This window comes from Amblyomma americanum, chromosome 7 (genome assembly GCF_052857255.1).
Source record: "Amblyomma americanum isolate KBUSLIRL-KWMA chromosome 7, ASM5285725v1, whole genome shotgun sequence".
Taxonomy (NCBI): domain Eukaryota; kingdom Metazoa; phylum Arthropoda; class Arachnida; order Ixodida; family Ixodidae; genus Amblyomma; species Amblyomma americanum.
The window spans coordinates 91,093,150-91,109,722 of NC_135503.1; the positions used below are offsets into that span (position 1 = coordinate 91,093,150).

Below are 16,573 nucleotides of genomic sequence, written 5' to 3' on the forward strand. Positions count from 1 at the left end.
TGTTACGTTGCCTGTTAGGCGGTGCCATTTCAGCCCCGTATGGCTTCTACTAGCGTTCGATGTTTCGCTGTTTATATCTCTTATTAACCTGCTCACAGTAACTTAGATGGGCTTTTGATAAAAATTGTAAGGTACGAACATTACGCGTAAAGATTAATTGTCCAAGTATTGACATGTCTTTGATCTTGTCTGCGCATAACAATGATTTCTTTTCAAGCTACAATAATTTTCTGGGTAGCACACTTATCGTTGCTGTTTTTACAAGTCACTTTTATGCGACTTTTCAGGTGCCCTTTGCTCTTACTGGGATTTTTATTGTTATATACTGGAATGCGCAAGGCGACGTTGCTTTCAAACGTGCTCTGGAATACACGGAACTGCCTGCCGAAAACGTAAGGCAGTAACAATTTTTCATCCCCTTCGGTGAGCGTGCCATAAGCGTGCGCAACGAAAGTAGAGCTTTTTTGCTGTTCTAGAAGAAGGTTTCGTGTTGTTAAGCAACATGCGTACTTTAACAAGCCTCTATGCAGTGGGGGTTTAAGTCGCCCAAGATTGGTTGAAGATTTTTTTGCGAAACTTAAAATGCTTTCGTGATCTGTATTGAGTCCATTGAAAGCTATGTGAGAGGTCTGCATTCTGGACAGGTTAAGAAAACACATAGGCACGAATGGGCGCTGCTTGAACTGGGCACGTTCTCGTTCTAAAAAATACAGCAAAAACCATCGCCGCCGTCTGGGGTCATGTTGGTTGCCTAGAAGCTCCCACTGTGTTCTAGGCAAAGGCAGTCGCTTGTAGTTGGTTTCGGAAGTATAGCAACTATTCACAGAACGCGTATGGCGATATTCACTTTTTTACTGCAATTGCCGACGCATGGCTAGTGGAGTTTCAGCTCAGATGCAGTAACAGCAGTGATCGGTCAGCTGCCGCCATGCAGTTGTCACCTTCGCAGCTGCGGGGCCCAGAAATTGGCGTGCACCAAAGTTCACTGAGTAGGCACTTCCAAATACGGGTCGTACACAAAGGGACCTGCGAGGATTGAAGATAAAAATATAAGGATGTCAGTAGCACGGACCGCAGTTATGACAACCGCGCAAAATTATGTCGCGGTGATAGACGCGAACGAGAACAACGTCTATTGACAGCAAATGAAGTAAATAAAGTTACGCTTTAAAGGAATCACCTTACGCAACTACAGGTACTCATGTTCCACATCAAAGTCATACTTTAATGCCACACGAGTCAGCATAGAGCGTCTTTGGTGCCACCCACTGGGAAAAATAAAAAACAAGGTCTGGAAAAGACGAGTCACCCACATAGAAATAGCTTGCTACCTGAAAACGTACGTATTTACGTAGTCGTAGTGAATGCTAATACAAAATTTATTACACGCCTGAAAGCAGCAGTTGTGTTCTGGAGAGGTTGGAGGGAAGTTTGCGGGTAATTATCGACTACCTGTGTATTTTTAGTGCGCAATGGAATATTGTTATTGAACCTTTTTTGTATTGCTTGTACGGCCGACGACGCTACCATACCTGAGCCCCTGACCTGATGTTGAGTATAGGAGATTCAACAACGGGTTAAATAACTGAGGAAAAAAAAAGTCCGCCGTAGTGGCTCAGTTGTTAAGGTGCTCGTCTGCTGACCTAAAGACGCCGTTTCGATCTCGGCCTTGTCTGTCGTATTTTGATGGAGGCGAAAAGCTATAGTCCCATTTACTGTGCGATATCAGTGAGCGTTAAACAATTAAAGAGCCCCAGGTGGTTGATATTTTTCCTAGCCTTCCACTATGGCGTCCCTCATAATAGACTAAATCGCTTTGAGACGTTCAACCCCATAAATCAATATGAAGAACGTATTCATTCCGTCAGATGACAAGATACTCGCCAACTGATTTAGTTATTCTCTCTCGCCGTTCACTTTTTTTTCCTTCTTTCGTTATGACGTTCGATTTTTTTAATGATGTATTTTTACTCCATACGCCTCCCTCCTGACCCATTCTTTTTTTAGAACTGGCATGGTGTTGTTTTCAGAGAAGACACTGCCTGGTACCACATGAATTCTACAACTGAGTCATAGACGGAGAATAACCTTCGAGAAATCAATGCTTAGGCAATCGATGGCATCTGGTTTCGTCTCGGTGTAAAATCTGGGAGCATTGCGCGTAGTGCAGGTGTCTTCTCGCACAGCAAGTTATGACAGGAGCGCGTTTGATGGCGTTCGCTTTTAAGGAAAGTTAAAAGTTTCCGTTACAAACTACCGCAAGTGTCATCATCAACCAGCATCCGCAGTGACAGCACATTATGCGTTGAATATGAAAAAAAAGAAAATTGTGGACGGATTTGCTGACGATATATCATTCTAATAATATCGTGCTAGCTTTGCATTGCTATAGAAATACAAATTGGCTGTGGGTCAACTCGGCTGAGACAGGTTACCCAAGCAAAAGCTTGATTAAGCATGGGGCTACAGAAGTATACTGAATCTCAGAGTTAAAGCTCATAAAAATTAACTACTCTTGTTCTTGCTTTCTTACAGCCAGAGCAGTCTCGGCATGGTAGTCCTGTTAAAGGCGCAACCTCGGAAGCTAGTAGCCACTTCGTCGAACCGTACGACGATATCTGGCCGAAATACGGTGTTGTCAGGTTTGAACACTTTAGCGCTTCCTACAACATGGAAATCATGAACAATGCCCTCAAGGATATCTCATTCGAAGCACACGCTGGAGAAAAGGTAACCGCTTGCCTTCTGAATTTTGCATATCGAATGTATGGCTCCGGTTGCTTTGAATTTTTCAAGTCTACTTCTCACGACCTTGCTTGTGACGGTTATGGTGTTGGGCTCCTGACCCGGAAGCGGGTTCGATCCCGGCCGCGGCGGTCGAATTTCGATGGAGGCGAAATTCTAGGCGCCCGTGTACTTTGCGATGTGGGTGCACGCTAAAGAACCCCAGGTGGTCGAAGTTTCCGGAGCCTTGCCCTACGGCGCCCCTCATAACCTGAGTCACTTCGGGAAGTTAAACCCTATAAACCTTAATAGTAGTAGCGGCAATGGAAAGAACTGTGAAGAACATTGTAAATAATTTTTCCTGAATGTTGCCTTTGTGCCAAATTCTGGTACTTGCGCTCACTGTCATCGTAGGTCGATGTTTTGCCAAGTTCGAAGGAAGAAAATTCATAATGAACGAGAAGCGATCGATAGCCAGAAAAAGATAGATAACCAAAAAGAAAAGACGCAGCAAAACAGCGAAATAAAAAGAATCACTTACATCCAAAAACAATGTTCAATGCGCAAAAGACTCATGAAGGAAACAGAGAAAATTATTATCAAAATAGTTTAACTGCATTCCGCGAGCAAATCGTTTTGGTCTTCGCGCAATGATTGTACTTTTTCGAATAACGCAATAAAGCCAAAATTCGGCCCCCTGTGCTATGTACATATTACCAGAGAAAACAAAAAAAAAAGAAATAGGTCACACGAACAAGCTCAATAAAATAATGCCCCGCGCATTTATTTCGAACTAACACGCTAAAGTACGCAAACATTACCGGTTTTACCTAACCAGGCGTGTATTTCAAGTTCATGCAAGAGGTTCCCTAACAAGTTCATGATATTTAGCTGCACGCTTTCAATTCAGTCCTAAAGAAGGACTTTCAAACATTATGAGTTATTTATCGCACTATATTTCTTGAACGTCTATGTCCACAATTCCAGAATTGATTTTGGAAACCAAACAAGATAAAAATTATAAATACTGAAAACAAGAAAACTGAGACTCTGTCCTGGCCAACGTTTGACGGCACAAAATACCAACAAATGACGTCACGGATTTTCTTACAAACGCTCTAGCATGGCATCGAATTGTTAAACTGGGTACTGACAGTGATAGCATAAATCATTAATTTTTTGAAATCACCAGAAATGAGCTAGAGTTTTTTTCAAGCAAACGCACAGCGAATGACGACCGGCGTACAACTCGTGACGTTACAATCCCAACGTTCTCCGTAGTTATCGCCCCGCTTGAGGCCATGAAACTTGAAACTAAATTCGGCACAAAGGATCAGACCACTCCAAGGAACCAATCATGAAACGTTCTGTGAGATGTGTGGACGCCAAACAAAAAAGAACCCTTACGCAGCTTTTTAAAAATTATGTTGAAAAATAGTGGTCTGTCTTCTCCACTATATGTGGTTAAAATATGTATTAACATTAGCTCTCTGTTGATCTACCGAATGTTAGACACAAGTAAATCCTATCAGTTAGAAATAGCCACAGCCCATTGCCGTCGCTCGGTGTTTATCGCTTTGTGTCACTGAGGCCAGTGCCACAGGCTCCATGTATACTAACATAGTTAATTCGATTAAGAGAAACGTTAATTAAAGCTGTGATTTCAGCGAGTTGGTAATGATTCTTGGTGAAACAGCGCGAGAAGACAGAAAACACGAAGAAAAGATGCGCCTAAATATTAGATTACAATCATGCTGCGCGCATAGGTATGGCATTGCAATTCCTCGCGAACCTTACTTGTCCTTCTCTGAACTTCAGGTGGCCATCGTAGGCAGAACGGGAGCTGGAAAATCCTCACTAGTGCTCGCTCTTTTGGGCATGATTCAGCGAACATCCGGGAGGATCACCATTGATGGATTAGACATCCATGATGTGCCGTCGAAAAGACTTCGCTCGGCAATTAGCGTCATACATCAGGTAACGAACAGTGCACTTGCCTAAACAAAAACATTTTCAACTTTATAAAATACTGAAATTTTCCTCTGCGGCACAAATGCTTGCATCGTTCATTTCCTATTTCTGTTGGTCATTGACTAATAAGGACTCGCAGCCTAAGATATATTAGTAATAACGGGATATTTGAAAGAAGAGCGAACCATCATAACCCGTAAAAAGAAACAAAAATGTATACTGCCTCCCATTTTGAAACATAAGGCCGGCAGTTATTTGAAAAAGCATGAATATAATAACAACAAAACCAATGGGATGAATATTAAGAAGTCTTTTTAAATAAAGAAAAGCACTGGCCTCCTCTACAAATAGAAAAGTGGTGTCCATGAAAGCACTAAATAACGCTTGGATAATAAATGAAGCTTTTCGACCAATCGATTAACATTTAAAATGAACAATTCTAGCCGAAAACTCCAACTGGCTCGAAAGGAGAGCAAAGTCGCATCGCAGCTTCCGGGTGAAAGGCATGAAGTGGGAGAAAGGAAGTAATAAAGTAAGAGAAGTAAACGTGAAAAGCATCAGCATGTGCGGAAAATAAACTTTACGGTCTATGGTGCACGTTGTTCACTAAAGAAAAATTGGATGAGTGTGTAAGGTAAGACGGTAGATCAGGGGCACATGCAATGTTTTCTACAATCAAGGGCTGATATATTGATTCTGAAATCGATCCAAACTCCGCCCTTACTTTATTTTTCGCCCATTGTTGTTGGCTGATGCGACACCATGCATGCTCTCTTCTTTACTGGCTCAAGCTCTGCGATAGATGGGCGTGACACTGCTGTAGAGAAAAACCAAAGGCGGGATATATATATTAAATAAAAATAAGTTCACTTTACAGGACCACAAATTGGTCCCATTTAAAAGATCAGCAAGGATAAATTACTCAACAAGTAGAAGAAAATGTAACATAACGTAGTTACGTCACATCACTTTCTCTTCAACATATGCACCCGCTATGAGACGACAAATCATTGCCTTGAGCTAATAACTGACGCGATGGACTTGCAATGCTCGTCGGCGTGCCGAACTAATTAAAATAACAAATGCTGAGAGTGTTGCACAAAGACTTGAGTCTTACCCGCATTGCCTCCTGCTTTGCATTTGCTAGTGCTTGCAGTGAGTGCTACCGAGGAGCTTATGAACGCTGCACAGCCATTAACGGGGAAGCGAGGAACTATAGACATAGGCTATTTTTAATAGAGACGCATTCATTATTACCTTGTTGTGCGCACTACCTTTCTAGAAAAAAATGCTAGCAAAGCTATTGCACTTCGTTATAAAAGCGTAACTTGCGGAACTGACAGACCTTTTAGTATTGTCAAAACTGCTCCTAAAACCGCAGCGTGGCTCACGGCCGCAGTAGATCTACGGAGACATGCGAGCTGCTAAAAGGATGGTGCGCACATGTGTATAGGTAACCGATAGCTCAGTTCAAGGTAAGCTTCCATTGAACTAGTGGCTTAGGAACCTTGCACTACACAACCTGCGAGCCGCAAGGTGATTGCCCGCAGTTAGCCTCTTAGACATAGCGTGCCGCTCAAGGAGTGCGGCGACTGCGATAAATAAGAGAGAGACCTGCTCCAGCTGGTCATGCAAAGTTCATTTGGAGAACTCACCGAATAAAAGAGTGCCGGTTAGGTTCTCCGCCTCTGAAGCGCGCGAACAGGCAGAGTCATCTTCGATCGCCTTGGGTACCGGGTACCCGGCACCATACCCCCCTTCACCACACGCCCACGCTGTGTGCGAAAGTACAGGGGATACGAATTCTACCGAAACATGCATGCCGATTATCAGAGTGAGAAAAGATGTTCCCGAGTACATGAACTCACGCGCTCCATAGTAAACAAACCGTACACACCCTATACTGACTCAGCCAGGTACTCCGACAAGCCGACCATGTGCGTGGTGGTCACAAACGAGGACTGGCACACACAGGCTGCCGCATCGGTCGCCTTAACTTCGAGTCGTTCGGCGGAAGCAGCCATTGCTGTCACCGTACTACAAGCTGCATCATGCTCACGTAATGAAGCGAGCACAATAAACGTCGATCGTCACAGACTCCCATACCGCCTGCCGGGTCTATGCATAGGAATGACCACTCCCCATGCGCTACAGATATTGAAGAATCCCTTTAACCTCAGCCCACTTCCAAGGTACGCTTGATATGGACATCAAGCCAGGCGTCCTTTCATGAAAACCAGCGCGCACACGCGCTGGCTCAAGTGATTACATGCCGGGAGCCAGGCGACGGGTGGTCACACGTAACGATGCTCAACCGGCAGAGCCATTCTCATACTCGCACATTCTCGAATAATGCAGAGTGCAATGAAAAACACTCCCACCACTCCACCCGATCCTATCCGGCGCGAACGCCAAGGAGTGGTGCCAGCTCCAGACGAACTCCTTCCGAACATCTACCACATGCATGCCTTCTTCCCCTCACAATGGTCGTCGCAGTGCCTGTCATGCAAAAGTGCACAACCTACCCTACACGACTTCATTGGGGAGCTAGCGCTAATGTTCCCACTGAGCGATTTCGCCCTAGTCTGAAGTTTCGTTGAGCTCAAAAACCGAGCCTGGAACCGAAACTGAAACCGAGGTGAAAAGCGAGGTAGTGTACCTAATTTGCATTTGGCCTAGGCACGTTTAATCATCCGTCGCTTTTTTTGCTCACCGTTTGAACTTAGTGAGTTGTCCCACGGCTTCATCGATTGACTCAGCATTAGTGACCGCAGAGGTTGCATTAAGAACGTGACCCACCGGGAATCCCCGACAGGGTGAACTTATTTTTTGGCGCTGAAAGGAAACCTACTTCTGGCGCCAGCAGAACAGTCACAATAATATAGAAGCCATCATGTTAGAACGGACTGTGATTTGTTGGAATCGTCACTATCGTACGCTGGGGTAACCACGACCGCCGAAGCGGCGGATGCGAGCCGGTCCATTGCTGCTGAATTGTGGGAAATTCCTAATAATGGGGGAAAATTTCACCTGCAAAAGAGAAAATACAAATTACTGTTTAGTCTGTGTAAAGTCTGAGAACTGTTTGCGATCCCGGTAAAACTATCGTTTTGAATTCCGTTCTCTGCCATATCAAGATAGTGAAAGCTTTGATCGCCGAAAAGGTGCGGTCTGTCATTGTACTTAGTCCATAGCATTACATCTGGTATAGTGACTAGAATAGCTGTGGAATGTAGATATATGCCGATGTACTTTTGTCAGCTGAGAGCTCGCGCTTGCTTTCTATCTGCCTCGATGAGATGCAGTTTCACCTTACTAGTTTCAGACCTCACGAAGCAAGAAATTCGAAGTCATTACGATGTTCCCTGACGTAACCAGACTGAAAGAGTACTTTTTAGCTAGCTCACTCAAACGCCAAATCTAAACAATTTATTGCTCTAAATATTAATTAGAAAGTCCTGAAGAACAACCGGACGTGCGCGTCATTATTGGGATATCTTGTCTGCGCATGCCATTCCCGAGCCGGGGCTGCTTGCTGTGCTAACTTCGTTGTAACATGAAAGCATAAGCAGTTTTCAATAAATTATGCTACTAATTAGAAAAGGTTTTTACCTACGTAACTCGCATTGCAATAAAATTAGTGTGAGAAATCATGTTTGTTTTGCTACTGCTTCATTAAAAACTTTTCCCAGTCTTTGTCTAAGTATAGTAAAAACCCAGGTTCTGCCTCACATGAAATCGCCAAGAGCGGTGCCGTCGTAATAATTTCGCTCATGCTTCTATTATGAACAGTTACAATGAAATCAAAGCCCCCGAAGCGTTTTTATGGATCACCTTAATAAAGACCAGTTGAAAAACTCTGAAATGAAATTTTGGTTCAAATAACTATGGCTCCTTCACTTTAAATTTGAGTATGTGGGCTCAAGGAGACTCCTAATTGTTTACCTTCTCGGCATTCATTTATTTTTATGTATTCTTTGTGGCTACTGACTAAATTTATTATTTGGTCAAAAAATGTTGTGCAGTAAAAAGCGGTAAATTCTGCGTCGAATATCAGGAAAAGCCGAATGGGGAATATGGCAGCGCACAGCCAGCAACGAGCCGTTTTTCTGACGTGCGAGATACCCCTGTCATTCGTCCCTCTATGCGCTGAAGGCTCCGCTTACCTTCCCGCAAATGGTAAGGCAATATTACGTGCACCGCACGCCTCTTTAGTTTTCTGGCCGAGGTTGCTTAGACTGTTTGAAAACCTCTAGCTACGGACCAGAGCAACGCCTAAGATATCTTTGAGAAGAACAACGAAAGCGCGGTCAGAAGCTCGCGCCACGCTCTCCCCATTTCCGCTTAAAAAAGTGCTCTGTCGTTGTAAGCACGCTTTAGATAACACCTTATGTGCAGCTGCCTGATGACTCAGCTTGAAATAATTGAATTTCACTGCATAAATTACCGAAACGAGGACGTGTGCGGATTTCTTTCTTAGCATATTTATTCGCTCTGGAAGGATTGGTGGCTGCGGAAATAAAACGGCCTGCTTAATATGGCGCTTTGATATAAAAATGAAGCGTATATACTTGCTGACATACAATTGCAAAGAAGACATGCTTCCCGAAGGTAAATTTTGACAATTTTTCACTTTCTTGTAGGATCCTTCGCTGTGGGGAGAGACTCTTCGCGAAAATTTGGACCCTCGGGAGACAAGCACGGACGCCGAGTTGTGGACAGTTCTGCGCAGAGTACACTTGAGTGACTACGTGGAAAATAACCCTAAAGGACTCTCTATGACGATAGGTGAAAAAGGGGGAAATTTGAGGTAAGCTCTCTCTATTTTCTGCCTCTATTCCTTGCTTCTTTAATACACGTAATGACCCTAGCTATGACTGAAATATTTGCCAGTAGAACAGCCAGAATAGCCTCGCTCGAAGTAACGCCTCTTCTTTCTAAGATATGTTGCATTGTTGCGTCTCCTATAATTTAATTAAGAACAACAGCCTTTAACGATTTTTTTTCACAAAATAGCAAACTTGATATTTGAGAGTCTGGGAACGTTTTTACCATAAAAACGTTAAATGGGAACCTGTGCGATTGGGTACTATAAGCTTTAGAAATAATTGAATGGCAGTAGTTCGCAGGCATAGCGAGAATTGTAAAGCTGCATGCGTCTGTTGGCTCTGCACTGGTGCAGCATTACATTGTGGCTCTATTCACTACTTGCTGACAACACGCTAATAAAAAAAAAGGTTTATGCAAAAACTTTACTGCCCATATCCACTTTCCATATGGCGGCTTAAATACCTTTGCCGCCTTTTTGGAACTTTACATTTTTTTTATTTTTTTTATTTGTTGTTGTTTGGTGAACAGATGATACTCTCCGTGAGAAAGTACAAAAGCTGGTAACTAGTCTCCTGACTAGGCCTTGGCCTCACTGGGCGCAACAGCATCGGTTTTAAGTGCAAAATGCATGTACACAGCAAGAATGCGCGTACACAGCTCTAGCAAACAACACCGCGTAAAAAATTACACACAAAGCACGATTATGAACTTTAACGCACAATTACAAATCATGTTATCGTTGAAATTTTGTACACATGGACACGTTGTGTACAATATAAAAATCATAACACAATACCATTGCAACTACTTATCTGGGTCTGTCATATGTATTTGACTGTGTACTTGAGGTAATGACGGATCGAATTCGGCTTTTTAAAGTTTGCAGACTTCTACGTGTTCTTCTTATTTTGAGGACTGGATACTTATCGCATAAATTTATGATTTTGTGATCTATCGACTGTTTACCGTAGTTTGGTCGTGGTTTCTCGGAAACAGTGAAAATCTTACGCAAATTATGTCCAGCATCTGTATTCAGGTAATTACTGACAATTATTCTGTGATCAATAATACTTCAAAAAATGCGTGCTCATAATTACTGACAAATATTCTGTGATCACTTAATACTTCAGAAAATGCGTACACAAAGAGTTTTCTTGTGTAAATGTCCTGCAAATGTGGAATATTGTACGTTGTCGTGAACGCTACCAGGTATAAATCTTTTTATATAGAGTTCACTGCCTTTCCCTGTAATGCTGATTGTCTATCGTTGTTAGTCTTATTGCTAGTGTTGTATTCAGCACTGGTTTGTAATAAGAAATGGAAGTTGTCGAATTTGCTGTAGACGGCTGATTTATATGTTATCAATCAGTTATACTTAACGATACTTTTTCTTGGCGAAACAAAAAGAAAATTCAGCGATGCTTAATAGAAAGTAATACATGGGAGCGTGAATGAAACTTCAGCCGGAACTATGGCACAATAAGACAATTCAGATGAAAAGAAACTTATTTCGCGATATATACCTGCGGGAGCATGTAGAAAGCACGCTCGTCCGCAGTCCAGTTTCTTGTACAGTGTTGCGAGGCCCATACCTACTCAGCCGTGGCAGCTGAATGACTATAGGGCGTTTGCGACTCAGCGTGAAGTAACACTAATGATACCTGGTTGGCGCAGTTCAGAGTAAGTGTATTGTGGTAGTTAGAATGTTGGCGCCTGTTTTAGTTCTTTGCCCTTTGGTATGCCTATGGCATTAGCACATAAATACGCATGGTTCGTAATGCAAAAAGATTTAGCTTAAGGCATACCTGAATTAGCTATAAAGTCACGCGAACATCACGCAAGGAAGTAAATTGTGCCAGTGAGAGAAATATTAAACAGGAAAGCACATTGGCCTTCATTCTTTTTCTCAGAAAAACTTTATAAAATGTACTTAATCGAACGCCTTTTCTTGAACTCAACATGTTCAGTACAAAGTAACTTGCGAAGTGGTAGGAAGCGCATAGCTTGAATAAACTGGAGTGTTGTGCTTCCACGAGTGGAAAAAAAACACGCAGAATACCTTCATGAGTAAGTTTCACGTCAGCGAAGTATCATCGCAAAACTATGCCTTGATACTTCGTGTAATCTTAGCTAGGACTAATTAGTACAAAGACCATAGCACCAAATACGCCCAAAACAATGCCTTTCCTCAAAGTTACTCCGCCAAGTGTGGACAGGTAGTAATAAATACCAACTCTTTCCATGCACTCATGTCTATTCTTTGTTTTTACGTCTTGCTTATAGGAAAAAGTGATGCCGCCAAACTTGACGAATGATTAATGATTTAAGCCTCATAACTGAAAAGTTTATGTATTGCAGGAAAGTCTGCTGTTAGTTCAGCGTTCCAAATGGGTATAGTAAAAACTTGCGCTGCTTGAGAGCACAGAAAGACTAACCACATGAAAGTTGTGAAAAACGATGCAGACAAGAAGAAAGTTCTTCCCACTTTCCTTAGTACTAGCTGAGACCCTAAGCAGCGCAGTTTTTCACTACCAACCAATAATAGATAGAACACAATCTTTGCGTTGTTAATCGAATGCGCTTCACGAAGGTGCCAGTACGGATTCATATTTTTCTGCCGACACTGGCTTACCCAGCTGTGGTCAGCGCCAGCTGGTGTCGTTAGCTCGCGCCCTCCTGCGAGCCACGAAGATTCTGGTGCTGGACGAAGCCACGTCGCAGATGGACCCGGACACGGACCGCAAGGTGCAGCAAACCTTGCGGGAAAACTTCTCGCACTGCACACTCATCACCATAGCTCACAGACTGGACACCATACTGGATTACGACAGGTTAGTGACCTGTCGAAACCTGTACAGATATAGAGCATAATATTTCATTGCTTGACAATGCCAATAAATAATAATAATAATTGGTTTTTAGGGGGGAAAGGAAATGGCGCAGTATCTGTCTCATATATCGTTGGGCACCTGAACCGCGCCGTAAAGGAAGGGATAAAGGAGGGAGTGAAAGAAGAAAGGAAGAGAGAGGTGCCGTTGTGGAGGGCTCCGGAAGAATTTCGACCACCTGGGGATCTTTAACGTGCACTGACATCGCACAGCACACGGGCGCCTTAGCGTTTTTCCTCCATAAAAACGCAGCCGCCGCGGTCGGGCTCGAACCCGGGACAATGGCAAACTCCGCAAGCAAATTAAGAGCCAACTTCTTTCCTTTAAAAACCTGCTACGAGGCACTATAAGGACCCAATTTTCGATTTTCTTTGAAGCTCACTTATTCATCAACATCAGCAGCAGCAGCTCAGTTACGCACACTGCAGGACAAAGGACTCCCCTCTATTCCTCAAATTAACCCTCGCATGTGCCTGCTGCGGCCAGGTTATGCCCGCAAACCTCCTAACCTCGACGGTACACGTGACTACCTCCGAATGTTAGGGTGCCTTCTCTTGAAAACCAGTCCGTTACCCTTAATGACCATCGGCTATCTTGCCATCGCACTACAAGCTTTGCCCATGCCCATTTCTTCTCAATTTCTACTAGATATCGTTCACTTCAGAAATAATTAGCTTAGCCTACTTATGTGTCAATATGTACACAGCCTTCGTCGCATGGTGTTGTGCTGCTCTGTGTGCAAGGAGGTTAGAGCTCCTGAAGCTGTTTTTACAGCTTTTTACCTGGCCTCCCCGCAACATTCTTTTGCCGCGGAATAAGATTTCAATTTCAAATACAACTCGCCTTTGCTGCCTGACCCACTCCCCTCTCGTCCTTTCTCTTAACTTTACACTTATTATTTTTCTTTCCACAGCTCGCGAGTTTTAAGCTCAGCCCTTTTAGTTAGCCTCCACACTTCTACCCCATAGATCAGTACCGATAAGATGAAGCTGATATATACTTTCAACGTGGCGGCTTACATGGAGGGAAGCTTACTTATGACCGCTGAAAATGGAAAAAAAATTGTGAGAACACACACTTGAAAGTTAAGCTTCCTTTTGTTTGGAACTGCGCACTATTTCACTCTCTCATGGTGCCAATTCTGTCGCTCCTTCTGATGACCGCATGGATTGCGGGCACGACGATTATGGCACAGATAAGTTTATACAGTTCATTTTCCAGTATTCGCCTTACTCACAGAAGAAATTTCACCACGCAAAATTAGAGCTTCATTTTGTATGTCATAAACTCTCCTTAGTAATGGGTGGTCTTGCTGTGCTTTCATAAGTATACTTGCACTTGCGAAAAGAGTTTTTGCTCTCGGAGAGAATGTGTCTGATGTGCACGAAACATTATTATATCGACTTCTGGACTTATCGAGCCCATATTATTTATCAGTGTTATTGATATTTTTATGTCCTGGATTATTCTATTTGTATTATGGTTCAAAACATTTATTTAGTAAAGCGTGCATTGTGCTCAATTTTTCAAGGACGTCGACAGATTTTGCATCTGGGCACATCTGGTCCATCTAGAAAGGAAGTCGGAAATATCAGTTAATAATCTGCTGTGGCCCATACGCTGGGGCGTAACAATGAAAATGCGCGTATTTGTAAGATTGGGTGTGTTCTCTTTCACTTTTTTGCAGGGTGGTCGTAATGGGCAATGGTCGAGTTCTGGAATCAGGGCCTGTTCATCAGCTTCTTGCCGACGAAAGTTCAACTTTCCTCAGCATGGTGCTCGCTGCCGGCATGTACGCCGAATTCAAATGTCAGCGAATAAACAGGTCATCAAATGACTTTAGTCGGCTATAAGCTATTTTGTGCAATAAAGGTATACATATCGATCTGCTCATTCCCTTTACGGGTATGCACTTATAACATTTGCCATAACGAAGGACATGCTTTGAAAACGTCACAGCGCCGGACTACATAAAGCCAACCACAGAACGTGACAGGGGCCATGCACGCGTCGCTGCAAGAGCGCGACCACGTCTTTGCATGAGCTGTGCAACCCCCCCCCCCCCCCTCTTTGGCTTTTTAATGGCGCTGACACCGCAGTTTACGTATTTATGCTGTAGGGCGCAATACCACTTCTAAGAAATAATGCGTATGTCCTTATTCATCGCAGACGAAACCCTGCGGTCAGGGTGGAGGGCGGGACTGCTTTATTAGCCTTGGAACGTACTTTCCACTTCATTTCTCTAAGCATTATCAGCCAGAGCAGGAAGTTGTCTAGTGAAATTTTGTCAAGGAAAAGTTCACGCCGATATGGAAGTCAATAGCAATCATGGAATTTTAAGACAGCTCAACTATATTTTACGAAAGCAAGCTTCTTACGATGTCTGTCCAGTAAGTTTTGTTCTCTGGATTGCACTTTCGCCAGCAAAAGTTTACGGAATGCGGATGTGCGGAAAAATTTTTTTCCGGCGCAGTACCGCAAGCCAGTTGCCTGAAATGTATGAAGGTACTGGTGGACTGCATGCTCCTTCCTCTGGTAACAATATCTTACGACTCACCAGCAAGCTGGAGCCACAATAAGCATTTTTTCCTAGAACTCTCATCGCGAAAACTCTTGCTGCAGATAATATCTTTTAATTGTGTGGTGGAATTACCAGATGCTAATTTAGTTTAGGTAAGCTGAGCTGCTTACGTAGGTAAGTGTAGGTAAGCTAACTTGCTTGTCTTGATCGCTCCATTTTCGTGACCAACTTCAAACTAGACCAACTAGACAATATGCATATCTTGTGACTTCATGCCTCTCTCAACCATTGCTCTTTCCTGTGATATCAACTAGAATGTAGCTTCGCATCGTGTCCTTTTTTTTTTGCACCGCACCCTTTTCGCACCTGTGCACTCCGCATGATTCTGCGCATTGTAAATTCGACATGTGTCTATGTTCTCTTGGTATTTCAGATGACCCCTCATTACATAACTTCAGCGCTTTTGCGATTGCATGGTTTCGCCAATTTTAGCATTTATATATTAATCGTCATTGCTGCAGACAGTGATAACGTCAACATATAAATTTAAGAAACTGCCCGCAGCTCAGATTCTTCAGACGAAGGCCGGTCCTCGGCCGAAATGTCAAGAAAAGTACCTTATATATATGCGTGTGTGTCTGCCTTCAATATATATATATATATATATATATATATATATATATATATATATATATATATATATATATATATATATATATATATATATATGACGGTTGTAATGACGTCACAAAGACATGTGACCTAGGTGGCAGGCGGAATACAAACAATGCAAAACAACGGTCACACAGCCTTAGCGCACCGAAGTAGGATACGCAAATCGACCATGATTGTTTCTGTTAGGCATTACTGCAGTTTACCCTACGCTACACCACTTCCCGCTACTTCCTGCTTTCGTGAGCGCTGCTCACATCCAATGCATGCTGACGTGCACTGTTAGTTATTCCTTTGGCCGACAACAATTCAGCGCCATAATAGCAACAAAGTTGGAGGCCGCTGCGGAGAAAAAGGACGGATAATGTGACGTCGAAGGTTGTCGTAAAAGCCATGCCGAGACATATTGCGGGTAAAAATGAAATGGCGTGAGCAAACGGGGACAACACACGCAAGACAGTGCTGGCGCCAGTCCTTTCTTGTATGTTCTGTGCTCGTTTTATGCACAATAAGTCTCGATACTAGCAACTAGCTAAAACATAAGTCTTGCTGCAGCCGTTCCGAGTCACAGCAAGGCAGCAGCATGGCCCGTCGTGAGGTGTATCATAGACTGCCGCCAAATGAGCCACAGCGAACCACTTGGTTGAACGCTATGCCACTATGAAAAGCAAAAGGCAGGGTATCACTGTATGCACAGGTGTGCTCTCTGCATTTTCGTCCTGAAGGCTACTTGCTCAATACAATCGTGAGCGGCTCTTTCGGAATTCCCTAGAAGGTGTGCAAGCAATACCGGTAGGTAGTTTCTTCCATACTACTGGCATCCAGTGCACAGCAGCTCTCACTGGAGAGGGACGACAACAGCTTTGTGAGTTTTCTACCTCTTTCGGGAGCGCAATGATGCCTTCAAGTAAAATAACAGGCACGAAAATGCCAACGCTTCGATGATGCGTATATCGGCTAGATTTTC

The 16,573-nt window shown here is 43.3% G+C and overlaps 1 protein-coding gene across 1 annotated transcript in view; it reads left to right on the top strand.

The window, feature by feature from the left end:
* The window catches only part of LOC144097923 (multidrug resistance protein mrp-7-like), a 75,176-nt gene extending 60,891 nt beyond the window's left edge, over positions 1–14,285 (top strand). The window contains exons 13-18 of the mRNA XM_077630523.1: positions 288–392; positions 2,536–2,730; positions 4,543–4,701; positions 9,339–9,505; positions 12,162–12,356; positions 14,101–14,285. Of these exons, the coding sequence (XP_077486649.1) occupies positions 288–392; positions 2,536–2,730; positions 4,543–4,701; positions 9,339–9,505; positions 12,162–12,356; positions 14,101–14,266 (987 nt within the window). The 3' untranslated portion in view covers positions 14,267–14,285. The remainder of the gene's footprint in view (positions 1–287; positions 393–2,535; positions 2,731–4,542; positions 4,702–9,338; positions 9,506–12,161; positions 12,357–14,100) is intronic.
* The last annotated feature ends 2,288 nt before the right edge of the window (positions 14,286–16,573 follow it).